At 34.3% G+C, this 23,757-nt stretch overlaps 5 protein-coding genes and 4 non-coding genes across 11 annotated transcripts; 2 read left to right on the top strand and 7 right to left on the bottom strand.

Moving 5' to 3' along the window:
* Positions 1–72: 72 nt before the first annotated feature.
* C31H5.8 lies at positions 73–209 on the bottom strand. Its single transcript, NR_050350.1, has one exon. It is a non-coding gene; the product is annotated as an Unclassified non-coding RNA C31H5.8 (non-coding RNA).
* Positions 210–475: 266 nt separating this feature from the next.
* Positions 476–620, bottom strand: C31H5.9. The gene has a single exon (NR_050349.1). It is a non-coding gene; the product is annotated as an Unclassified non-coding RNA C31H5.9 (non-coding RNA).
* Positions 621–847: 227 nt separating this feature from the next.
* On the top strand, positions 848–975 carry C31H5.10. Its single transcript, NR_050348.1, has one exon. It is a non-coding gene; the product is annotated as an Unclassified non-coding RNA C31H5.10 (non-coding RNA).
* A 2,528-nt stretch (positions 976–3,503) lies between these two features.
* Positions 3,504–8,955, top strand: acr-19 (AcetylCholine Receptor). Of its 2 annotated transcripts, none has more exons than NM_060028.8 (9): positions 3,504–3,590; positions 6,347–6,486; positions 6,533–6,738; positions 6,926–7,317; positions 7,365–7,451; positions 7,495–7,607; positions 7,654–7,760; positions 8,143–8,395; positions 8,453–8,955. In NM_060028.8, the coding sequence occupies exons 1-9, from the start codon at positions 3,539–3,541 to the stop codon at positions 8,765–8,767; spliced, it is 1,665 nt and encodes a 554-aa protein (NP_492429.2). In that variant the 5' UTR covers positions 3,504–3,538; the 3' UTR covers positions 8,768–8,955. The 2 variants fall into 2 exon arrangements, with proteins under 2 accessions (NP_492429.2, NP_001129756.1); NM_001136284.4 differs by lacking the exon at positions 3,504–3,590 and adding an exon at positions 6,171–6,256 and having other exon boundaries at positions 8,453–8,954.
* C31H5.11 lies at positions 4,024–4,168 on the bottom strand. Its single transcript, NR_050347.1, has one exon. It is a non-coding gene; the product is annotated as an Unclassified non-coding RNA C31H5.11 (non-coding RNA).
* An 11-nt stretch (positions 8,956–8,966) lies between the features above and the next one.
* Positions 8,967–14,420, bottom strand: C31H5.1 (AB hydrolase-1 domain-containing protein; the record flags this gene model as incomplete). The annotated part of the gene is made up of 8 exons (NM_060027.3): positions 14,209–14,420; positions 14,015–14,168; positions 13,629–13,780; positions 13,490–13,569; positions 13,334–13,419; positions 13,161–13,288; positions 13,019–13,111; positions 8,967–9,149 (listed from the first exon to the last, which is right to left on the bottom strand). Exons 1-8 carry the CDS (start codon positions 14,341–14,343, stop codon positions 8,967–8,969), a joined length of 1,011 nt encoding a protein of 336 aa, NP_492428.2. The 5' UTR covers positions 14,344–14,420.
* A 170-nt stretch (positions 14,421–14,590) lies between these two features.
* tax-2 (Cyclic nucleotide-binding domain-containing protein) lies at positions 14,591–19,254 on the bottom strand (the record flags this gene model as incomplete). The annotated part of the gene is made up of 14 exons (NM_060026.6): positions 14,591–14,887; positions 15,172–15,247; positions 15,296–15,676; positions 15,741–15,922; positions 15,987–16,058; positions 16,161–16,312; positions 16,360–16,444; positions 16,492–16,640; positions 16,688–16,752; positions 16,804–16,941; positions 16,998–17,285; positions 17,338–17,758; positions 17,976–18,046; positions 19,174–19,254. The coding sequence occupies 14 exons, from the start codon at positions 19,252–19,254 to the stop codon at positions 14,646–14,648; spliced, it is 2,403 nt and encodes an 800-aa protein (NP_492427.3). The 3' UTR covers positions 14,591–14,645.
* A 640-nt stretch (positions 19,255–19,894) lies between these two features.
* On the bottom strand, positions 19,895–21,576 carry F36F2.1 (Actin-binding Rho-activating protein; the record flags this gene model as incomplete). Of its 2 annotated transcripts, NM_060025.7 has the most annotated exons (5): positions 19,895–20,194; positions 20,252–20,385; positions 20,499–20,606; positions 20,652–20,708; positions 21,441–21,576. In NM_060025.7, 5 exons carry the CDS (start codon positions 21,463–21,465, stop codon positions 20,030–20,032), a joined length of 489 nt encoding a protein of 162 aa, NP_492426.1. The 2 variants fall into 2 exon arrangements, with proteins under 2 accessions (NP_492426.1, NP_001129772.1); NM_001136300.4 differs by lacking the exon at positions 21,441–21,576 and having other exon boundaries at positions 20,030–20,194; positions 20,652–20,682.
* A 628-nt stretch (positions 21,577–22,204) lies between these two features.
* Positions 22,205–23,444, bottom strand: F36F2.2 (uncharacterized protein). Its single transcript, NM_060024.5, has 4 exons — positions 23,330–23,444; positions 23,050–23,130; positions 22,470–23,000; positions 22,205–22,407 (listed from the first exon to the last, which is right to left on the bottom strand). Exons 1-4 carry the CDS (start codon positions 23,400–23,402, stop codon positions 22,220–22,222), a joined length of 873 nt encoding a protein of 290 aa, NP_492425.1. The 5' UTR covers positions 23,403–23,444; the 3' UTR covers positions 22,205–22,219.
* Between the last annotated feature and the right edge of the window lie 313 nt (positions 23,445–23,757).

Genomic DNA, 23,757 nt, shown 5'->3' with positions numbered 1-23,757 from the left:
CATGTTTATGTTCGGGGGGACCGCCCGTTCAAGTCTGTCAAAACTACTACTCATATTCTCATCATTATGTTGCTCTTCCGAGCAAAAAAGAGGAAAACGGCTCCGCGAAAATAATTTATTTTCTGCGCTTTCTTTCGTGTGTCTTCGTTGTTGTATGGTGGAAACCTTGGAGCCATCGAAAAGCCGAATACGTAGTTTTGTTGGATTTTAGGACCACCTAATCGGTTTAAGTGTAGATTATTCTTATGGCTTGCGGGGTAATAAAATATTAAAATTGGATTTTAATGCTCGTGGATTACTATAGTAATGTTCTCATGCACATTAAGTGTTTGGCGAACATTTTGTTTTTAGGTTTATTTAGTTTTCAGAATTTAAGTACATAACTGTTGTACAAAAGTATAATAGATTGTAAAAATGCGTTATTCGAAGGTAAGAAGTATTTCCATGGTGGAATGTTTCCTCGAGAAATTCTACCCAGCTCGCACTCGCATCCCCGCAACAGAAGCGTTTTTCGGAAAAGACTCGGGGAGGCTGGCGGTGTGAGTCGTGCACCCGTGTTATGGCTACGATTTGTACGAACAATGTTTAATTTTTATCTAACCAAACTTCGGAAATTTGAAAATAGCTCTCCGACCTTTGCGGGGCCGTTTTTTGATTTGAAAATTTTTGATTTTTCCCCCGAAAATTCATTCCCATGTGGGTACTGTATAGTACAATAGTTGTTATTAGTGTTTGAAAAAGTGAGAAAGATAGCTCAATCTTTGTTCATTTTTTCCTTTCTTCTCTATTTCATACACAAAACATTATCATCATCATCTTCTTCCATTTTTCATGTCTTCCGTGCCCCGAGGGGCAGACAGATGCCTCGTGCGCCTATTCTTTGAAATAAAGAGAGCCGCGATTTTTGAGCTCGACTACGGACAGATTTGGGTCAAACTCATGGGACACCAAGTTCGGGAAGTCCACATTTTACTGGAGTTCCGAACATTGTGAGTTTTGATGCTAAAGAATAATCCCTAGGATTCTGGGGTTTCATTAAGGTCATGTGGCTTTTCTTAAATTGAACTTTTCTTGTGTAATGCAAATGTGACACCAATAAATTGAAATGTATCTAATCTCTCATTTTTTCCAATTTGAACTTGTAGCTCTGAAGAATTTTATAGTATGCGCCCTAATGCGAAATTCAGAAAATGGGCAAAGATATATCATTTGAATAACGATACATTTTTACTCTTCTGTGTTTTTTCTCGTCTATGTTTCAAATTTCAACAATTTCCGATGTCTTGTTTCTTTGTAAATTGTACTTTTATACTACATATTTTTCCAAATTCAAAATCCATGAAGATTTCCTAAATGGATCATATTTCTTTTCTTTTTGTTTTCTAACATTTCTAACTGAAATCAAATAAATTCAAACTATACTTTCAAGAGTTCACACTAAAATCAACTCCTTCGAATTTTTCAAAAACCAAAGTCAAGGGCTCTTCCATCCGTCGAGACTCCAAAATATTCTTCGATCTTCCCATCTTAAGTGTCTAAAAGAGATAATCTTTTCAATTTGAAAAGAAAACTTTTTTAACGATATAGAATCGAAATTCAATACATATTCATTTCCTTTCAACATCATCCGAAATTTCAAAAATTTCTCATTTTGTCCATTTCCTCATTTTCTTTTCATTTTTCATTTTGGTGGTCCAGTTATTAATAGTTCAGAAGTCATTATGAGTAAAAAAATTTTCTGAGTCGACAAAAATCGTGGCTTTTCTAGAAAGAATACTATTATTCCAAAAAAATATTTGCGACAGAGGAACACTTTGAGTTAAAAGAAAGGATCTGAAGTTTTACAGTTCATTGTAGTTTTACTATAGAATCCCGTAAAACAACTCAAAATAGAATTTTCGGAAAACTTTGATGATTTCATGGATGTCGAGGGGTAGGAAAATATTCTAAAAGATTTTTTGAAATCCATATAAATATATTTTTTGAAATAAAAAACTTTATCGACCTGATAAATAATGCAGATTTTTTTCACAAAGAAAACAATTTCTCGACTATACCCAGGTTATCAAAACATCTTATAATCAAGATTAAATTAAAAATAAACAGGATAAAGTGGTTTTTCCATTCATTTACTCAGATTAATAAGCTTGAACATTTTTCAGATCTACTATTCCGCAGATTAAAAATTAATTTTAAATTTTTTTAATGGATAAGTACATGAGATATCAAATTCCCCATCAAAAACTTTGTTTGGTTAAAATTCCGATTTTTCAAAGTATCTGAAATGGTCCAACTTTTTAACACTGACACGAACTGGACATATGAGCTGGAAATAAAAACTCCAAAGGTGACAGTCTCCGACTCTCAGGAATCCCCAAAATGAACCAGACAAAAGATTTTTGATCCATCATTCCTGCTTGACATAATTCCTCCAAAAATGTTATTTTGACTCTTATTTACTTCCATGACGCATCACTTTTTCTTTTTTCGGTTGCTACTTTACATAAATATTCAGCCTCGCAGTCATTTTTTATTCGTTTATTTCCTCATCTTGTGGTGGATGGTAACCTGATACTTTACCCAAATTTACTTGAAATAAATTGGAAACTTTTTCTATGTGTTGTCCTTTTTCACGAGGAAGAATACATTATCTTATGATTCACTTAGACAACCCGCCAACGTTGAAAAGTTGCAGGCCAATATCGTGAGAAGATTTTGAATATTCTAGAGAATCAGAAGGTTTAACTTAATAGAAGATTTGGTGAATAAGGGTTCAGTTATGTGTTTTGTTCAGTGAGTTCTTAGATGGCAGCCCAAGTAGAAATGTGTCTGATAATTTGTCGTAATTTGAAATCTGATCTCAGTGACTGATAGGAATTTATACATTAAACAAAAAACTCCAGGATTTACGGTACTTCGCTTATTTGTCCCACACCTGTCATGTTATTCGACTTCTCCTTAAAAGTTCTTGGTTAAAAAAAAAGTTTTCCAGTCAAAGTATACTTGAAATAAATTGGAAACTTCAAGATGTGACAGTAGACTATAGTCTAAATAATTCTCGATAGAATCAAAAACGACCTATCTTTTGTAAAGTGTATATACATATTTATTTGCATTTGAATATATTTATTTATTCACGCCCGTTTCAGTTTCAGCTTGCTACAACGAGTTCAAAAAATTCTATTCGCACTCCGATCGCGCGCCAGTTGGTATGAGTGTCGAACTCTCAAGTAGTTATGCAGCTGTAGAGCAATCGAGTTTCAATAGAAATTGACAAAGTAAAATACTGAGACATGAGAAACTTCATAAAAAATGGATTTTTTTCAAAAACCACACACATTATTTCCTTTCAAAGGATTGTCCCCAGCAACAAGTGTTTAGAATTTGTATATTTCATCCTTAATGACATTTTATCCTTAACCCTACTGCAATCAACCGTACTTATTTTTTTCTTTCAAATCCTTGAACAATTCTCAATTTTCTCAATTCACATTTTCTTTCAGCAACTCTCAATGCCACGCCACCAAGGTCGACAAGGATGAGGAGAAGGTTCGAAATCGGCATCGCATTCTTTTTCGCACTTTTTCGAGGTTTGTTTTTTAAAATTTGAATAGTCTACGAAAATATTTCCAGTTAAGATAGTAATTTGTTAGGCACTCAGGGACAAGGAACCACGCCAGAACCACGCCAGCGCTGACGTTGATAAATATAAAAAGTATCTCATCAAAACTTAGCACTGAATCAATCACGCTTCTAGACTATTGTCGTTTCTAAATTATTGTATGCCAAGGCTTACGCTTTTTTTTTCAGTATTATATCACACTGAATTATGAATTTTTGTGGATTCATGAAATTTCAGTTTTCTATGATCAGTCTATGAGAAAGGGTTATCAAAAAATTCTCTCTTGTCAGATGTGATCTTTCGGTTCTTTCACACCTTGCCATTCAGTCCCATCTTGCAAAATCTACCTTTGACCCCGAACTTCCCATTCCGAGAAGTTTTAGGATCACATGCTTTGTCCGTTACCAAATATTCCCACGAAACAGACGTCGGTGCTGTTGAGAATTCTAAATAACGACTTCGTCCTCCCCGTCTCCATCTTCAAACGAGTCGTCTTCTCTTATTTCAAAAAGTCGGTAAATCTTTGGGAGGTCTCATATACCCTTTACCTCTCTTCTTCTCATTTTTTTTGCTCTTCCCTGCTGAAGCCCTTCTCCCGTACAGCTTAAGATGAAGAAGTTGGTGTGAAAAAATGGGGCAAAAACCGAAGAAGCTGTGAAAAAGGAGACCTCTCATTTTCTTGACAATTCATTTAGTTTCGCTTCACTTCATTTTGACGGGATTTTTGGTGTAACAGAGACAAAGAAATGGAGCAAGCAGTTTTTTTTGGGAGTTGTACACGATTTATGTCATATGATTTGATTTTTTGTTGATTCTTTCAAGACGGAACTTTCTCTCTCATATTTAGTAAAAAGTACGTAACATGATCCAAGTCTGTCTGTTAATTAGAACTACAACTGATGTCTACTCGAAAATTTCTGATCTTCACAAATAAAATTCCCCAATATTTTTATAACGATATTAGGAAGTCTGATTTGCAAAAAAAAAAAACAAGTAAATGCCGAACGTTTCCTTTTTTGAATAACAATTTGTTTAATTTTTTTCACCAATAAATTATGAATTTTCTGAGTTCCCAGTTGACCATGTTCCCTATCTGCAAAAATAGATTTTTGGAAATACTTTTCCTAAACTGCGATCACTGATCAACTCTACTGTGAGAAATTCTCATGAAAGTGCGGCCTTTTCAAAAATACCAGTGCATTTGAACATAATTTTTACTAACAGACATCACTAAAATTTGTTCTTTTTTGAAGGAATTCACAAACCTAAAGATTTTTGCTCTATACCGAAACGTGCTCATTCCAGAATCTCTTGAATGTTTTCCAATTTTCTGCAAATCCAAAAAAGACCAAAGTTTTAATGAGTTTTTGCTAGTGTTTACTCAACCTTCATCTTTCCTTCATCTTAACCAACTCATATCTTTTTTCCAAATTTTCTACTAACCCAAAACATGCAAAAAAACATAAAGAAGAGTAGAATAAGCTCATGATCATGGGCGGTTTTAAAAAGGAAAAAAGGAAGGTTTTGTATGGAAATGAGACCATTGGGAATTGGGGTCAAAATCTTTGAAAGAAAGACCTTCTTCTCTACACCATATCAATCTCAATGCTTAATCTTTCTCCAAATTTTTCCTGTTTTCACGAAAACTTTGAATTTCTATATGATTTTTATATTGAGATTTCTAAATATATATTTTGTTACTGTTTGGAGTGTTATGACAATATTCAACGTTATCCAAATTCTGTTTACTTTGATCCAATTTTTACTTGTTTTACTTATTTTTTTCGAACTTAAATTTCTTGAACAAGCATTTATCTTTTTATAGCCAAACAGTATTTGCGAATTTTGAGAAATATAGTTTTCTACTTTTAACAATTGTTCAATAGAAATGATAGATACACATATTTTTCTATTCCGCGTTGGTCCTAAATTAAATTGTCTAGAGTATATTTTATTTTCCAAAATATAAAGTTTACGTTTTCAAGTTTGTTCTTTGGAATTTTTCACTTAAGTTTAGAAAATATAAATTAATTTTAATTGCAATATGCTTCACATATATGTATCTTCAATTTCCAAAAAATATCATCTCCTATTTTTTTTGGTTCTGAAAATGACATTCGAAGGAAAATGAGTTTGAAGTTATGCCGTTTAGTGGATACATATTATTTTGAAGTTAATGACTCTTCTAAATTGTTTCTAATAATTGAAATAAAATAAATTAAAGTTTGGTTTTCCCAAAATTAAAAATTATTGTAACTCCTGATCCCAGTTCCTCATCCTCTTCCTAAATTCTCTTTGAATTTTATTCTGAAAACTAGATAAATATGTCAAGAAAAATGGCTTTTTGTTATCGTTACACAGATCTTGAAGGTTTCAGCTGGTTGGGGTTACGGTAATTGAATTGAAGAAAAAAAAACAAAATATGAATTCTTCCTCGATTAATCTTGTTTTTGTTCTGGCTTCTCTACTCGAAAAATGATGACATTCTTCATTTTTTTTTGTAAATTTCCTTTTCAAGTTCTTTCTCTGAAACTATTTTTACTCAGAGAAAAAGAATAATCTTAATGATCATCAACATTTGCCAATTGGTTTTATCAGTTTCAATTTTGATTTGGGAGACTAAATGTTCCAAAGGTAAAACATATAAAAACTTAAAATATTGTTTAAAAATTATTTTTGAAGAAAAATAATTTATATAGATTTATATTTAGTCGATAATTACAGTGATATGGACGGGTGACCATGAACGTAGACTATATGCAAAATTGGCGGAAAACTACAACAAATTGGCGAGACCTGTTCGAAATGAAAGTGAAGCTGTAGTAGTTCTTCTTGGGATGGATTATCAACAAATTTTGGATATTGTGAGTCTGAAGTGAGAATACAAAAGACTTCTAATTTATATTTTAGGACGAAAAACATCAAATAATGAATTCAAATGTTTGGTTACGGATGTCATGGACAGATCATTACTTGACATGGGATCCATCAGAGTTTGGAAATATCAAAGAAGTTCGTTTGCCAATCAATAATATCTGGAAACCTGATGTTCTTCTCTACAATAGTGTTGATCAACAGTTTGATAGTACATGGCCCGTTAATGCTGTTGTTTTGTAGTAAGTTGTTGTTTGAATTTGATGGTAATCCAAGAAATCAACTTGGAAGTAGTAAACATCAGCTTGAAAAATTGCGAGCTCAAAATTCCTAAGAAAATTTATAACAGAAACTATCAAAATTAAAAATTATCCACGAACAAAGAATTTTCCAGACCTTCAAATTAAATCGACAGTCAAATAATTTCAGCACGGGAAACGTAACGTGGATTCCTCCAGCCATCATTCGATCAAGTTGTGCTATTGACATAGCATATTTTCCATTTGATACTCAACATTGTACTATGAAGTTCGGTTCCTGGACATATTCTGGTTTTTTCACTGATCTCATTAACACAACAATATCTCCAGCCACTTATAAACCAAATGGAGAATGGGAATTACTTGGCTTAACGTCGCAACGCTCGATATTTTTCTATGAATGCTGCCCGGAGCCATATTATGATGTCACGTTTACTGTTTCAATTAGGAGGAGAACTCTCTATTATGGATTCAACTTATTGCTCCCATGTATGCTCATTTCCTCACTGGCTTTGTTGAGTTTCACACTTCCAGCTGATTGTGGAGAGAAACTGAATTTAGGTAAGAAGACTGTTAAGAGAATACAGCTTGATAGCAAAACATTTTAGGCGTCACAATCTTCATGTCTCTTTGCGTTTTTATGATTATGGTTGCTGAAGCAATGCCTCAAACAAGTGATGCACTTCCATTAATTCGTAAGTGATATTATTCATAGTGCAAAGCAATATTCCATTTCAGAAATCTATTTCTCGTGCATAATGTTCCAAGTTGGTGCATCAGTGGTGGCCACTGTGATTGCATTGAACTTTCATCATCGATCACCAGAACAGTACAAGCCTATGAACAAATTTGTAAGTGAAATTTCTTTGTTCCGAAGAAGAATAATTGCATCTTCAGTTGAAAACTCTTCTTCTGGGCTGGCTTCCAACACTTCTTGGCATGGAACGTCCTGATGTTCTTGAACTTTCTGTACATGGAGCACATTATGCGTCTGACAATAAAAAGTACGGTTTTTCCGAATATCGAACGATAACCTTTGTAATCCAATAAATATATAACCAGTGGGAAAATTAATTTCAAAAAACATTTCAATAGTGCCTGAATATAGTGCCATAACAGTGCCTGAATATCACAGTAAAACATTTTTTTCAATTATTTTTTCAATTGGTCAGAGAAATGGGTTTTCTACAAATAATTTCAAAAAACTTTTCGTGTCTTGAAAATTTTCCCAAATTAAAAAAAACCCCAAACATTTTTCAAAGTATTTACTTATAGTTAAGATATTTCGTTTTTCTGATTTGTTTTGATTATATTTTACAGACTTCCCACTGGCGCTTTAACCTGATAGCAAATTGATGAACTATAGTAATAAAACTAATTTTTCAGAAAACAACGTCAATACCTAATAGAAGTGGAGAGACATATTCTAACCCGTCCAAATGGAAATGGACATTCAGCAGTTGATAAAGCAGTGCATCTTGACTTATCAACTGGTAATCCACACTCTGATGCTAAAAAATCATCACCTTCTCCAAAACGAACAAGTGCTTCAATAATGGGTATGACTGGATTGCCAACAACTCAAATGAATGGAGCATTGGATTCTTCAATTAATAAATATACTTGTACAAAAGTTACGGTTAGTTTCCATTGTTTCTCGAGTTGAATAATACTATAAAAAACTGTATTCTTACAGCGTCCACTGGAAAACGGTTCAGCAACAATAAATCACAAATCATCACCTCAAATAAATCCAATCAATAACAATAATATCTATAAATGTGCAAACAACCAAAAGACTCAATTCGAAGATCGTCATTTTCATCATATTCTGAATGAGCTTCGTGTTATATCAGCTCGTGTGAGAAAAGAAGAAGCAATGCATGCACTTCAAGCTGATTGGATGTTTGCAAGTCGAGTTGTAGATCGGGTTTGTTTTCTTGCTTTTTCAGCATTTCTCTTCATGTGCACTGCTATTATTTCTTATAATGCCCCGCATTTATTTGTATAATTTTTTCTAATTCAATAGAGTAAGAGTCAAGAAATTCATATCTCTTGTTGCTTCTTTTTAAATTTTACATTTAGAGCCAATTTGTGATTTTAAGTACAAATGTATATCTTTATTTCGTCTTTTTAAAATAACATATACAGTTTCAATTGTTTTTGCTTTGTTGTACATATAAACAATTATTAAATTTATCAGTTTCAGTTCATGATTTTTCTGTCTTAACATCGAAAATCCCTCCGAAGATTTGAATTAAGAATTCTGGATATGTTTTATGAAGATAATGGCCCTCTTCAGTGAAGTTTGCAGTTACATATGATTGCCCTCTCTCGTAACTGTTCCAGATTTTTGGAATCGTTTCTTCCGATTCTTTTTTGCTGTGGATTATCTGAAATTTGTTTGTAATTCGACGATTTACAATAAGAATAGTGTGCGGAATATTTGTTCGTTACGCAAAACCATCGTTCTTTTCAATCAGTAGTATCAGTGGGGAAATTTTTTAAAAGCACTCCGATAATGCTGACAGTATCAAATACTAGAGTGGAACTTTGCAAAAAAAAATGTTGATACGTTTTTTTTTTTTTGCAATAAGCAGTTTCAAAAACGATCATTCTGACACGGTAATAGATTCGGGGTCCGAAAAAAGTTTTCTTTGATATTATGTTTATTAATTGATTGATTTATTTTCAACATAAGCCAAAAAAGGTAATACATTAAAAAAGGTAGTACAATTTAGGTTTAATGAGAAAATAAATTAATAAAACGAGACAAACCCAGCAAGAGTTCATCTCGAGTGTGGGAAATGGGTAAGGTAAGAATCATAAAACAAGAAGAATAGAGAATGAAAAATTATAAAGAAAAGAACATGGACTCGGGATCACATAGTATCAATACCGGGGAATGTGAAGATCGAGAAAGTGAGAGAATTGGAAAGGAGAGAGGAAAACCGGGACGTTTTTAAAAAGATTATTCCAAATGGGAACTGATTGGGCGAAAAAGTGAGCGGTGCAACTGTCCTTTCTAACGAGAATCATAGGGTGCCTACTAGAGCTAGCAAATGAGACAAATTGATTAAGACTAGGGAAGTGGGACGATCCAGTGAGGAATCTATAGAGTAGTTTCATTTGAGCTTTAATTCTAGTGTGTCTGGTGGAGAAGAGATTCATTATGCTAAGTCTATCTTCATAAGAGGAGAATTTAGTATTACATCGTTGCAGAACGCGCTTGGTAAAGTGTCTAAGAGGTTTCTCAAGTTTAGTCGAGAGCAATGAATTAGGGGAGGGAGAGTAAACCTCAGCGCAGTAATTTATAATTGGAGCCACGTAAGTTTTGAAAAGAAACCCGTAGAAGTTAGGTGAGTTGGAAGAGAATGCTGTTAGGAGTTGTTTAGCCCGAAGCATGGCTAGGGAACTAACTTTGGCAATGTGGGCCTCAAATTTAAGCTTGGGATCGGTGACAAGACCTAAGTCGCGAACAGTAGAAGAGGGGATTATGGGAACACCATCAACTGAGTATTGGTGGTTGGTGTTTAGGGAACCCAGAGAAAGGGAAGCAGATTTGGCAGAAGCGAGGGGCAGCTCATTCTTCTTGGACCAGCTAACAATAGTGTCGATAGATTGTTGGATAATTAAAGGGTTGTGATGGTAGATTTTAATGTCATCCGCAAAGCAGGAGACATTTATAGAGTGTTCAAGATCAATCAGTAAGTCGTTTATGAATAAAATGAAGAGGAGAGGGCCCGAAACGGAACCCTGCGGGACTCCAGAAGAAATGGGGTAGGTGTTTTTAGATAAAAACTTATTGATTTTTACTGAGAACGTTCTTTGATTAAGGAATTCTTTGAACCAAGAACAAGTGAGGGGGTCTAATCCAAATGAAGCAAGTTTTTTGAGGAGGATAGAATGGGAGACTTTATCGAACGCCTTGGCAAAATCGAAAAAGATAATGTCAAGTGATTTTTCCTGTCTAATTATAGAGTGATAGAGAGTAATGGAGCGGACTAGAGAGGAAGGACAGCTTCTAAGTTGTAAGAACCCATGTTGATGGGGGGAAAGTAGATGGGAAAAATCCGTGCGGATTCGGGAGCAGATGATGCGTTCCATTACGCGCACAAAGGGGTCCGTCAACGAGATGGGTCTGTAGTTGTGAGGGGATGAGGGATTACCCTTTTTGAGAATAGGGATGATTATTGCCTGTTTCCATCGGGCGGGAATAGTAGATTCAGCAAATGATTGATGGAATATTAGAGAAAGAGGCAGTGCGAGCGGGGTGGCGCATTTCTTCAGTACTAAGTAATTTGCGCAGTGGGGGGAGAACCCGCATTTGGGTGGGAGTTTAGATAGAACGCTTTCTATTATGTAGGGTTGGAAGGAATCATTCCTAATAGAGTTGGTGGTCGAGTTGGAGTTGGTAGAATCAGAATTGCGAGGACTATTGAGAAGCGGGTCAGGAAGCTGGGTGTTTTCAGGGGAGTAGTGTGAAGCGAACATTTTAGCAAAAATTTCGCTTTTATCAGAGTCACTAACTATGGTTTTATTGTCAGATATAATTGCTGGAACAAGGTCTAGCGTTTTGAGGCGACTATTGATGAGACGCCTAATTTTAGCGTAGTTTGAGCTGGAGATTATTCCGTTTTCAGAACGTCGAAGGGAGTTTTTGTAATTGCGGTACAACTTGCGGTATTTGGCTTGGGCAATTATAATGGTTTCGGGAGGACAATTCCTAGAGAGAACAAGCTTACTAATCTTTTGACGTAGGCGTTTAAGTTTCCACAAGGAATTTGAAGAAGGAGGGATAGAAGAGGTCGGGATCATTGATTTGGTTGGGCAGTATTGAGTTAGGAGGTTCTCTAGAATTGAAAGGAGGTGTTCAAATTTATCAGAAACCGAGTTTAGGAAGCTAAATTCGAACTGCCAATTAATGCAAGCCAGGTCTCTATTGAGTGAGGGAAAATCGCATTTTTTATAATCATACAATAAAACATTGCGAGAATCTTGGGAGGAAGAACAACTAGGGATTACAGTAGGATAGGGAAGTGGGATCTTAAATTCAACAGATAAGTGATCCGAGTTCAGAAGCGCAGGCTGTGGGGCCAGATCCAGAACAGAGATATCGGAGGAGCAGGCCACTAGGTCTAGAATATTACTGGAGGTGCAAGAAACTCTGGTTGGGAATCGAACTCTTTGCGAAAGATCACTTGAGCACAGAAAGGAGGCAAATGGGTGCGACGATGCGTTGGGAGATGACCAATTGATTTGGGGGAAGTTAAAATCGCCTGTGAGGAGAGTGCGGCTGAGTGGTAAATAATCTTCAAGATGGGCTATTAGAGAGGCGTTTTCAGCTACGGAACAGCAAGGTGGTCTATAAACTAAGAAAACCGTAAGTGGGGGCGCAGGAGAATGCGTGTTGAGGATATCAAAGGCCAGAATTTCGCAGCGATGCTTGGGATAGTGGGTTTCAAAGTTAATGTTACGAATTGAAATTTTTAAAGAATTCTTGTACATAATAGCAACTCCGCCACCTTAGAATGAAGTTCTGGATTACGGTCTACTCTTACGAAAGAAAATAGGGGGGAAGCGAAAAGACTAGAAGGTACTGTATTGTTAAGAAAAGTTTCAGTAAGAAAGAGGATATCCAGGTCTGATGAAGTGAAGAATTCTTTGAGCATAATTATCTTAGGTAGGACAGCTACACCGCGTACATTTGCAAGAGACATTGGTTTTAGAGTTAGGTTATCTAGCGACGGTATAAAGCTACCGGGGGGCGAGGAAAATTGCTGAGAGGAAGATAAACGTTCAGAGATATGAGTATCAACTGTCAAAGAGGTGTAATCAGAAGTTTGAGGAATAGGATTGGAGGGAGGAGAGAGATAGGAAGAGGAAGAGGATGAATTATCTAACGAGCAGTAGGTGGAGAAACACGTGAAAAACCATCGTTCTTTTCAATCAGTAGTATCAGTGGGGAAATTTTTTAAAAGCACTCCGATAATGCTGACAGTATCAAATACTAGAGTGGAACTTTGCAAAAAAAATGTTGATACGTTTTTTTTTTGTTGCAATAAGCAGTTTCAAAAACGATCATTCTGACACGGGAATAGATTCGGGGTCCGAAAAAAGTTTTCTTTGATATTATGTTTATTACTTTGATCATTTAATCTTAACGTTTTGGGCGTTATAATATCTTACATTTTCCAAAACATATTTTTAGAGTTTTGCATTATATTAGAAAACTCTGCTCTATCTTTGTCAAGAAACTCACATAGTGATCTCCTCCAAAATGCATTGCAAGTTCTTCTGAATCTGATTCATCGACTAGAAAATCTTTTGAACCATATGCATAAAACATTCGAATCTGAAATGCATTTTTAAGTATTATTTGAAAGCATAATTTAGTCTCTGGCCCATGGTTTCTTCTTCATTTCATCAATTGAAGCTCTCTGTTCCTCAAATGCAAATGTCTGCATTGGAAGCATTGCAGCAGCACATACTTTTCCATCGGACACGCGGAGACCAACGAAATCGTTGTAAACTGTATAAAAAAATTGAAAGACGAATAATTTTACAGTGAACCTACACCAATCAAGTACAGGAAAAAGAATACAGTCAACAATTTTCCAGCGAAGTTTTACGAGAAACGAAACAGTGTTGATTGTTCCCATTCTTCAACAATTATTTATTTGAAAATATGCTTTTTTTAATTTGATAGCTGGCTAGTACCGAAACTGTATACCTAATAGAAATTCCACGATGAACTACAAATCCAGGAGAATTGAGCATCACAGCACCAATCAACGGCCAACTTCTGTCATCCTAGAAAATTTAAATTAAAACAAATTATTCCAATTTTTTCAAAATAAATTAAGACTAACAGACAGAGTACACGCCAGTTGCAGCGCACTTTCGCCACCTCTTGAATGTCCCAATAAAATTAATTTCTCGACTTTTTTCAATTCCAACTTTTCCATTAATGCTTTGGCATAAGAGTTGCGTTCTGCATTCGTGTAGGTATCATTCATGCCCCCTGCAAGAAATGTAAATTAACCCGAGAAATTTGAATGAAAATACTGTTTTTCTGGAAAAATAAACTTTATTTAAATTTTTAAAATTTCCTTCGCAGATTGTATGTATATACGCAAATTGTGGTCATTTTTACTAAAACATCCCTTAGTAAAAAAACGAGTACAGAATAGGAAAGAAAATACAAGACTAGAGGAATTAGCGGAGAATAGGAATATAAGAATTTAAATAATATTACCTGTAACAAACTCAGACCCTGGCCAATTTACGCAGATTAAACGAATATTGTGTTTTTCGAATGAGTCTCTCATATACTTGATATCATTATGGGATCCAGGTGAGCCAGGTAATGATACTACCGTACCACGTACATTGGGCTTGTTGCAAATATCCTGGGAAAGCATTATGCATCTTTTTTTAAACTGTACCTACCACATACTGAGCCTGCACTGTTACAATTTTTTTCAAGCCGGGACCGGCTTTATAAGTCACGAAGACAGTTTTACATAAAGCATTCAAATCGAAATATGGTTGTTTGAGAAGAGCAAGCTCAACAGCCGTGGCCATGTTCAGTGTAAAAATGGAATAGGAGATGTTTGGCTTAATATACCTGTATAGGGGATGTGGTATGAGGTGTGAACAATATTTGACAACTAGTTTTTGACAAGATCCGACAGGATGTACGCGTGAAACCGATTAATAAGTGTACCCAATGTAAACAATTTGTTTTTGTACATTGATGACGTTAAATTTTGATAGGTATAGAAAATTGAGAGCAGTTTTTTTTTTCAATGATCTCGAAAAATAGTTTATTTTTTGTAATAAATTTACTGGTTATATTACGTTATAATCAAAAAAAAAAAAGAAAATTAATCGGCATGTAGTTTCTGTGTTCCGGAAGTTCCTGGTTGATCCCAATCATCATCATGTACCTCCGGTGCCAAGTCAACATCCTCCATCGGATCCTCATCGTCGGAATGATTTGTTGGATCCAAATCAAAATCTTCTCCAACATCTGATAGATCCTCTTCATCATTCCATTCTTCTTCGTCGTCATCGTCTCTTTGTAGAGTACTCCAGGGATAGTATATCGATTGCCGGCGTGACTTTTCTGGAATCAAATTTTGTAACATATTCTAAAACAGTAAAAACCTGGCGTCCGTCAAAATACATCGATGTCTCTATTATTTTCAATCTAACATAAAGACAACACGGCAACTAAAGAATAAATTATGCTCTCTTTGATATTTTGTGGGCTCAAAATTTGAACTCTAACTAAATTTCTAAAGATACATGGCGAAGTTTGCCGAAGAATTCTGAAAATTCAAAAACTGTAAAAGAGCAGCTAGGATGTTTTCAAAACACCGAGTCCTTGTGAAATTTAAATGCTATTACCTGTTTCTTCCTCAATAACTTTCTTCAATTCTTGAACTCCTTTGTTTTCATTCATCTCTGTCATATTAGCAATCAACTGAAAATTTCAATTATATATTCCTGCCGGTTTAAAACAATTCCTTACCGTAATCAATTTAGGAACTTGTCTTGGATTAATCTTACATCTATCTTCTAACTCTGCTTGCGCCTTTATCTTTTCTGTCTTTTCATCACTCTTTTTATCATTCTTCAACATAGCAGCTGCTTTTCTCCGTAAAATTGTCTGTGCTTGTGGATAATATCTGATGACATCATTCAAGTCTTCCTTTGCTAAAACGAACAAAGTACAGTAACCCTTTGCACGGATCGATGCAGTTCTTCGATTATTTCCACCAATTGCCAATAGACTGATTTCTCCAAATACTGCACCTTGTGCTAATTCTGCAAATATTTTCTCATTGTGATCTCCACCAACGACTTGAAGAATTCCTTGATTTATGATGTACATTTCTTTTCCAACGTCTCCCTGTAATAATATTTAATAAAATCTTATTTTGAAAATAAGCAAAATGAAATGAAATAACACAAACCTTCAAACAAATCATATCACCGGGTAAAAATATAACGGGTCTCAATTTTAAAACCAAGTCTCTCAGAAGAGCACGATCACAGTCTTGGAATAGTTGAACTTTGCTCAAAGTTGTGTAATGAACAGACAAAGCCAGATCAGTTTGTAGCTTGAGAGGCAGTTTTTCGATGAGCTTCTTTTCGTCTGAAATGTAAAAATATAGAGGGACAAATAGCAATTTAAAATTTTTAAATGAAAAAAGGTATACCTAAAGTTTTCTGTTGCTGCCAGGTGTAGATAAACCAATCACGAACTCGGTTGGTCGTTTCCATTTTCAGACCTAGAACAAATATTATTATACAATTTTCAAAATCTTCGGGAAGTTTAAAATTTTGACAATGGATTTTTTGCTATTATTTTGTTCAAACATTCAAAAAGTTACCAAGTTTCTTGCATTCTCCCAATGCTAAATCCATTTTTCTTTGAAATTCTTCCCGATTGCGATTTGCGTTCGACACAATATCTCGAATTTGACCGAGCAACAAGGCAAATACAAACACTCCCATCATCCAGGAACATGTCATGTAAATGTACCTGATAAAGTTTGTTGAAATATCTTGATTTAATAACTAGTCACTCACTCGATAACATTAGTTGGTGCTGGGTTATTTCCAGTAGATGTGGCCACGGCTGCGGTGAAGTAGAAGCATCGGATATACGCATTTCCTGTAATACAATTGTTAAAAAACAAATTGTGTAGTGTTTTGTCACACCTTGATTGTTATAAACCCATTTGTTCAAATACCATTTTCCATTTTCCAAATAAGCAATTTGTCCAAACGCTTGTAATGCCGAAAGTTTGTAATATACACAACTGTTACAATGAATGATGTATATCATATATGAAAGAGTCCGAGCAATTCTGAAAATAAAGAAAGTGTGAGAGTCCGAAAATTTTTGAAGTTTTACCTAATGGCATATGGATTGGCAAAAGAATTGTCAAGCATGTCGAAAAGTAGCCAAAATGAGTTGATCTGAATTATTCCAAAATGTAAACATAAAAACTAGATTTTTCATTGACTCACCTTCAAAACTCGATTAATCCTCCAAATTGGCATTTTCCCAAAGAAGAAATACATTAAATCTGTTGGAAGAATACTCAGAATATCCAGTTTAAAGGTTCTAGTCATCAGATAATGACGTTGTGTATCTTTATAAATTTTCTGGAAAATTCAAACTTGCGTTTTAAAATTCAGGGAATGAAAAAGCAAAACATTACGACTTGAATTCCTCCTCTCGTGAATCTTAACCGTGGTTTGATTAGCAGCATATCAATTACATAAACCAAATCACAAGAATAATCAACAATGAACCAATACATCCAGTTATCTGCTGTCTGATAAGGATAACTTGATCGAAGTGGAATACAAAATGCATTGAATAAAAAACATAAAGTAACTAGTGAGAGCCATGTCATGTAGAAACGACCATACGGATGAAATGTTCCTTTCAATGAAAACCCAAAGCAATTTTTGACAGTGTCGACAGTCGGTGACTCAGAACGATTCTGAAATACAACTATTAAAATTTTTGAAAGTTGATTATTTAATTTGGCTCACCTGCAGTCCAATCAATGACATCAAACTCGGTCGATGCTCATTTTGTTTTGGTACATTAGATGCCATTGATACAGTATCTTCAGGTGTTTCTCTTATTAAATCTTCACGAACTGCAGATGTTCTTCTATGAACTTCTTTTGCAATTGAATGTAATCTTTCTCTCATAATAAATGATATTTGAGAACGAACATCATCTTCAATGATACTAGATGCTCTTGTGGCTGAAAGTGAATTTGCATCAAAAGATGAAGCTGGATCCAATCTTCCATCCAATTCATGATCATCCGTTTCATCAATAAGTCCAAGAATTGGTGATTCAACTTCATCAATTTGAATTACGACTTCTGGAGGGCGAGTTGGTGGATATGGAAGTGGTCGGGTACTGGCCGATGGCTCTTTTGAAGCATTTGCTGGATCAAGTCTGCAATTTGAAGAAACTCATTATTTCACACGTATGTTTCAAGTTAAAACTCCAAAACGTTTGTGGAGTAGTCTATTGGGATTTATATAAGTTTACCGGAAGTAGAAAGTACATTTCCTGTGTCTAAAAAATTAATTTCCTGTTTGAAACCTATTAACTTTTCACGAAGTTTCTAGTTTCTACAAAATATTTCAGCGACACAAAATTTCATACTTACAAATCAAAGGAATCTTCACTTCTTGGCGATTTCCATTCTTTTTCACTCAACTGCGTTGGTTTACTTGCTTTCTGAAAAATCGATGAGTACGTTTAAAAAACAAATCAATAAACATTAAGATATCTCACAGCATCGACAAGATCTGACAATCGTCGCCAGTGTTTTTTAGCAGTAAATGTAATTTTTCGAGCACTACTTCTTGTGGATTTCTTCTCATCGCTTTCACTTTCCTTCTCCGAAGAGATTTTTTCAGAAGGTGTGAAAGGCATTCGAGCAAGTTATGGAAGGTAAAATATATAGTGAATGAGAATAGCAGCATCTCCCTTCATTCCTCTCCCTCTACAAGTTTACCCATCGCCTTTCTCTGTGTCTCCTCGGTTACAAACACTATTTTCAAACCCTTTTCAGAGATAATACGCGGGGGAGGAGATGAAAAAGAGTGAGCCTACATAAACTGACAATTAACATAATTCTAGAAATCGAAAATATGGTGAGAGAGGCAAGTTAGAGATTTGGAAGGAGGTAATGCTCAGGGATCATCTTTTTCATTCATTCTATAAAGATGGGTTAGTGTCCACATTTTTAATATTAAAATAAAGAAAACTTTTTCAAACATTCAAAAAGTCGTAGCGTCAAATCTATAGATTGCCTGTTTGCCTAATTTGCCGAAAAATTTTAAAGAGATTTTCAAGAACAAACAAAACACTTTTTCTGAAATTTTTTCCAGTTTTCGTATGAAATTTCTATACGTCAAATATATCTTATAGTTAGTAAAACTTTTTTTTAAATATATTTATTTTCGGCAAATCGTTTCACAACTTAAAAAAAACAATTTAAAGTCAAAAAGTGGTGCAAAAATAATTTTGTTTGGCAAATTTTATATTTAAATATAACATTTTAATTTCAATTTTTTGTATCCAAAAATTCTAGAGGTTTAACCTGCAGAAATGCTCGAAGTAGCCCAAACATTTCACATTTTTTTGTTGGAAAATTTGACAATTTACCAAAAGCTTTGATGGAGCGAAAACTCTCAATAAATTGAAATGTTTAATGGAGAAATTTTAGAGACATATATTTTTCATCCTGATTTAAATTTTAAAAAAAACAAAACATTTTTATCGTCGTCTGAACAGATAAAGTGTTTTTTTCTTATTTTTTAAAATACTTTTTTATTTTTCAGATTCTGAAGATTATGTACCTGTCTATCCACATAACTGAACTCTCTTTTCCGTATTTCGCGAGCCAAGTTTGTTTTTGCTCGTTTTGGAACTTGATACATATCGGAAAACTCCGGTTTTTCTGACATTTCTGAAACGAAACTGTAAAAATCCAATTGAACATGGAAACTTGGGTTTGAAAAAAACGATTCAAAATAGTTACGAAAACAGGAAACAATATAGTGAAGATATATACAAGGAGACGCAAAGAAATGATAGGAAGGCTTAAATTTCCAGTGATAAATATTAAAACCTTCTAAAAGCCTTCTCTATCCATCTCCTTCTCTCAAATGGAAATACTAGTTGATATGACCTCCCTTGCGTGCTTCTTCTTCTTCTCTTTCTCTTTCTTGCTACTATTATAATCCCTCTTATGCTCCCAATGTGTTGATCATTCATTAAGTCCGTTGCCAAGCAGTCATCATATTTTGACTTTTCATGCTTCATAACTGCTTATTAAATAGGTATCTGTCTGCCAAAATTAATTGTTTATTTTGTTGCACTGTACAAGTTTTCAAGCGAGTTGTCTCTTGTAATGTTGAATGTTCTACTGATATCGGCAACTATTGAACATAACTGATGGTTTCGTTTTTGTTGACTCGTAAAAATAAAAAAAAACAATAGTTACAGTACCATCATCCTAGATTTTTAAGCAATTCAAATTAAAGACTCATTGTCAGTCGATTTTTATATTTTCCATATATAATTCAAAATTTATTGGAATATTTTTCAACAATACGTTTATCGATTAAAAACCCGGTATTTGACAGGCCAAGTAATAAAATAAAAAAATCATTTAAAACAATGAATTTACAATTTTCCATCGAATCGGAATATTTATTCCTTTGGGTTTGCTGCTGCGTGTGCTCGAATAGCCTCTTTAAGCTGTGCTCCAGAGAGTAAAAGTGTGATAATAACATGATCATCTCTCTTTTGAAATAACATTTCTCCTTCAAAATCTATCATTTTGTGTTTACGAGCTCGCAAAAGGGTTCCAACTACCTGAAAAAAAGACAAATTGAAAATGGTTTATCATAGGATATTTAAAACGATACGTACCTTATCAGAAATATTGACATAAATTGTGAAAAGTCTTCCAAATGTGATTCTGATTGGATCTCCTTCCTTCTCTTGTTTACCATAATCCTCCACAACTTCACATAATGTTAGCATTTCTCTGTGAACGTGGGCGGCTGAAAAGTTTTTTTTTGAGAAAATGTTTTAAAAAAAGTTTAGCAAGCTCAATTTTTTTTTTGAAATAGAATCACGAAAACTTGTATTTATTGAAACAACACTGAAAACAAACCAGCTTTTTTAGCTCTTTGCTCTGTAAGAGTTCCTGGTTTTGGCCGTCCATATTCGCTACTGGACTTGTCCATTTTCTTTTGAGTAAAATCTTTGGAATACACATCATCTGAATTTATAAATTTTATGTTTTATGCCCCATCAACATTACTACCTTTGCTCTGAGTCGCTACATTCTGCTCCATTTCTTTGAATTTGAAAATTGTTTTATCTGAAAATAATGTAAAGCTATTATTGAATATTGAATAATTTTGATTAGTTCACTTTCTCTACAGTAATTTAATGTAAAAGTTGTTTTTCCTACTTTTAAAGTTAACAAGACGTTTGAAAATTTTATTAATGATTTATGAAAGCATGCAGAGAGAAAAATAGAGAAAATAAATTACTGCATTCGGAAGGTTCTGCCATAATGAATAAATTGACGTTCTTCAACTGACAAACAACGAAATGAATGAGAAAACTAAATGATCTGAAGCTCGAGGAATTCCCCTAACAACTTATTGTAAAATTTCAATGTCTGCGTATCCCAGCTCTGAATTCTATTTCTCGAGGAGATACGACAGCTGATGCTGATTTTTGAATTCCCAGTTAGTTGAGTGGGAAGCTGATTTAGATCAACACGTCATATCATTAGAGCTACTGATTGTCAACCGATCAACTATTTCATACCCTCAGTTCTTTTATTTTTCTAAGAGAAGGTATTTTGCTTAAATTTTAAATGAGACGCTTCAACAAATAGATAAAATATATTGTTTTCACAGTTGTTTAATTGTTTAGTCCAGATCTTATCTTTCACATTGAATACGCAATACATCCGTATTAATTGGATCTTTTTGTTAAAAAAAAACAAAAGTATAAGTACCTATTTTTATATTCAAAAAATATTTAATAATAAAATGTTATCACCTATGTACACATTCCAATTTATAATTTCTAGACTTACCAATTCTAGCACATGCAATTGACATAATGAATAGTTACAGTATTGAAATTTCAACCAAACTGATAACTTCTTTTGTTTCAAACTGTGTTGAATTGGTATGGGTCGAGAGGCTCAAGACACTCGATATATATTTTTTCATTTTTCGAACTTATTTGCTTTCATGTGGGCGGATATTTCTAATTCTCTTCTAGGTGAACACTATTTCTTTTATTTTTCGTAGATTTGGATTTACCCGTCTATTGTTTGATTAAGAAAGACTGTTCATAGAGGGGGTTTGAAATTTTCAAGGATGAATAACAAAGGATGGTGGTGATGATGGAAATGTGATCGATGATGTTTCTTCATTAAAAAAAAACTAGCTCTTGAAAATCAGTAAAAAAAATTATATTTTTGACTTTCTTTTGTCTATTTTATGATGTAATTTTTTAAATAAAAATCAAGATAACCCGATAGTTTTTCGGGAATTTTTTTCTAAGTTTAAGATACATTTTTTCCCTATTTCTCAAAACATTGATATTTTGTAAATTTTTCGACGACGCCATAGAAAGTAATCCTCAGAGGTATATTGTAAGTGTTACGCGGTATGAAATTTTCCATTAGCGCAAAAATTATTTTGACAGGCAAAAAATGCAGAAAAAACTGAGGGACCTCCATCTTCGCAAAGTACTGAAAGGTAAGAAGACTTGGATTGGCGGTTTCTAGGATGAGGAGTTGCATTAAATTGCAATAAAATCTAAAAACAATAGAATTTAAAAAAAAGCTTTGAGAAAAATATTTATTCAATCGAAAAGTTCAATTTCAAGTGGAATTTCTGGAGTCGTCATTCTGTCCAATTCAACAATTGGAGCAACAAGAGCATCAATTCGTGTGCATTGCTGATCCCACACAAATTCTCCAACATTTTGCTTATCCATTTCAATATACATGTAAATGGACGTCTCCGTGTAATCACGATATTGAGGTGGTGCTGAAATAAGTTGACGCAAATTACATAGTTTTTTTTAATAAAAAAAAAAAACAAAAACTTACAATCAGGCGTCTTGGACTTTTTTTTCCTCCGAACAAGTAATTTTTTCTTCGGACCATCGACATCATTCATGATCATTGCTGGAATAGTCACATCTCCATTTGAAAGTAGATCAAATCTTTGTCCTTTTGGTTGATTTGGAATAGATTCTTCTATTACTGTTTTATCAACTTCTATTTCATGAACTTCTTCCAATCCCTTCAAGATCGTGACATCATCTTGATCATCTGCTTCTCCTAATCCTGCCACACTTTCCATAGAAGTAATTGACACGTGTCGATCCCTCGGTTCCGACTGAATATCCACATTTTCCACTTCATTAGTTGATATTTCAAATGGTGACCTGCTTGTAGCCACTTCATCACATATCAATGTAGCTGAGTCAGAGTGTAAAAGTGGTTTGTCGAAAGGAACATTTTCACAATTTTCAGATCCTTCCTGTTCTTCAAGTTTTTCGATAACTTCAGACGGTGTCCTCTTTTTTACCAATTTCCGTCTTGACCGTTTTTCTCGATTCACATCGTTGTTGGTGGCTGAAATATTTTTTTTAAAACCACACTTTTTCGGAACTTAGAGCTTTACCTTTCGAGCATGATATAATCTTTGGTGGACATCCAGGTTTTGAGATTTTCCAGTGATCGAACTTCGGAGGAGAACGGGGTTCTGAATTTTAGTTTAATTTTCTGGTTAATTCTAAAAATTTTTTGATATTTTTAAATACTTTTTTAAAGGCGCAAACCCTTTTGCTTTGAAAACAGTTCCATATTTTATTGGCAGAAATCTCAAGCTCAAGAAAAGTTGCGCAATTTAACTCAAAATCTGAAGCACCGTGGCAAGTTTGAACAATAAAAAAAATGCTCACCACAAATAATCGTGACACAAATTGTAAGTTCACATGGCTCATAATTCTTGAATATTCGCCGACATGCACCCATCTCCGGTCTCCGAAATCAACACATGTTCCTTCTATAAAAATTAACAAATTTTCATTTTTTGGGCGGCACACACATAAAGCGGTAAGATCAATAGAAAAGTGGGTTTTTAAACTTTTTATCTGATATCCCACAAAAGACACGCATTGTTTGTTCAGGAGGGTTCTCAGAGCATAGATTTAAAATGAACAGGAGGATAAGCTCAAACCAGGATCCTCTCTTAAGACTGAACATTTTTTGCGAAAAAATTGGAAACAGATGACATGTCACATCACTTCGAACAGAAAAAATAAGGAAACCGAAGAGTGTGAGAAAACAAGGAAAAAAACAAGGATGTGTGATGATCTGAAGGGGTGTT

This window comes from Caenorhabditis elegans, chromosome I (assembly GCF_000002985.6).
Source record: "Caenorhabditis elegans chromosome I".
Classification (NCBI taxonomy): Eukaryota; Metazoa; Nematoda; class Chromadorea; order Rhabditida; family Rhabditidae; genus Caenorhabditis; species Caenorhabditis elegans.
The sequence above is the reverse complement of the archived record's forward strand: the minus strand, read 5'-3'. Positions and strand labels throughout refer to the sequence as shown.

What these genes read in the sequence shown, in the direction of transcription:
- acr-19 (NM_001136284.4), top strand. Translation starts at nt 6,187, where the DNA reads ATGATCATCAACATTTGCCAATTGGTTTTATCAGTTTCAATTTTGATT. An exon ending in TGGAGAGAAACTGAATTTAG is followed by an intron (nt 7,318 to 7,364) that starts GTAAGAAGACTG and finishes AAAACATTTTAG; the next exon opens with GCGTCACAATCTTCATGTCT. An exon ending in TGATGCACTTCCATTAATTC is followed by an intron (nt 7,452 to 7,494) that starts GTAAGTGATATT and finishes ATTCCATTTCAG; the next exon opens with AAATCTATTTCTCGTGCATA.
- F36F2.2 (NM_060024.5), bottom strand. Translation starts at nt 23,402, where the DNA reads ATGGGTGCATGTCGGCGAATATTCAAGAATTATGAGCCATGTGAACTT. An exon ending in TTGTGTCACGATTATTTGTG is followed by an intron (nt 23,131 to 23,329) that starts GTGAGCATTTTT and finishes ACTAAAATTCAG; the next exon opens with AACCCCGTTCTCCTCCGAAG. An exon ending in AAAGTCCAAGACGCCTGATT is followed by an intron (nt 22,408 to 22,469) that starts GTAAGTTTTTGT and finishes AACTTATTTCAG; the next exon opens with CACCACCTCAATATCGTGAT.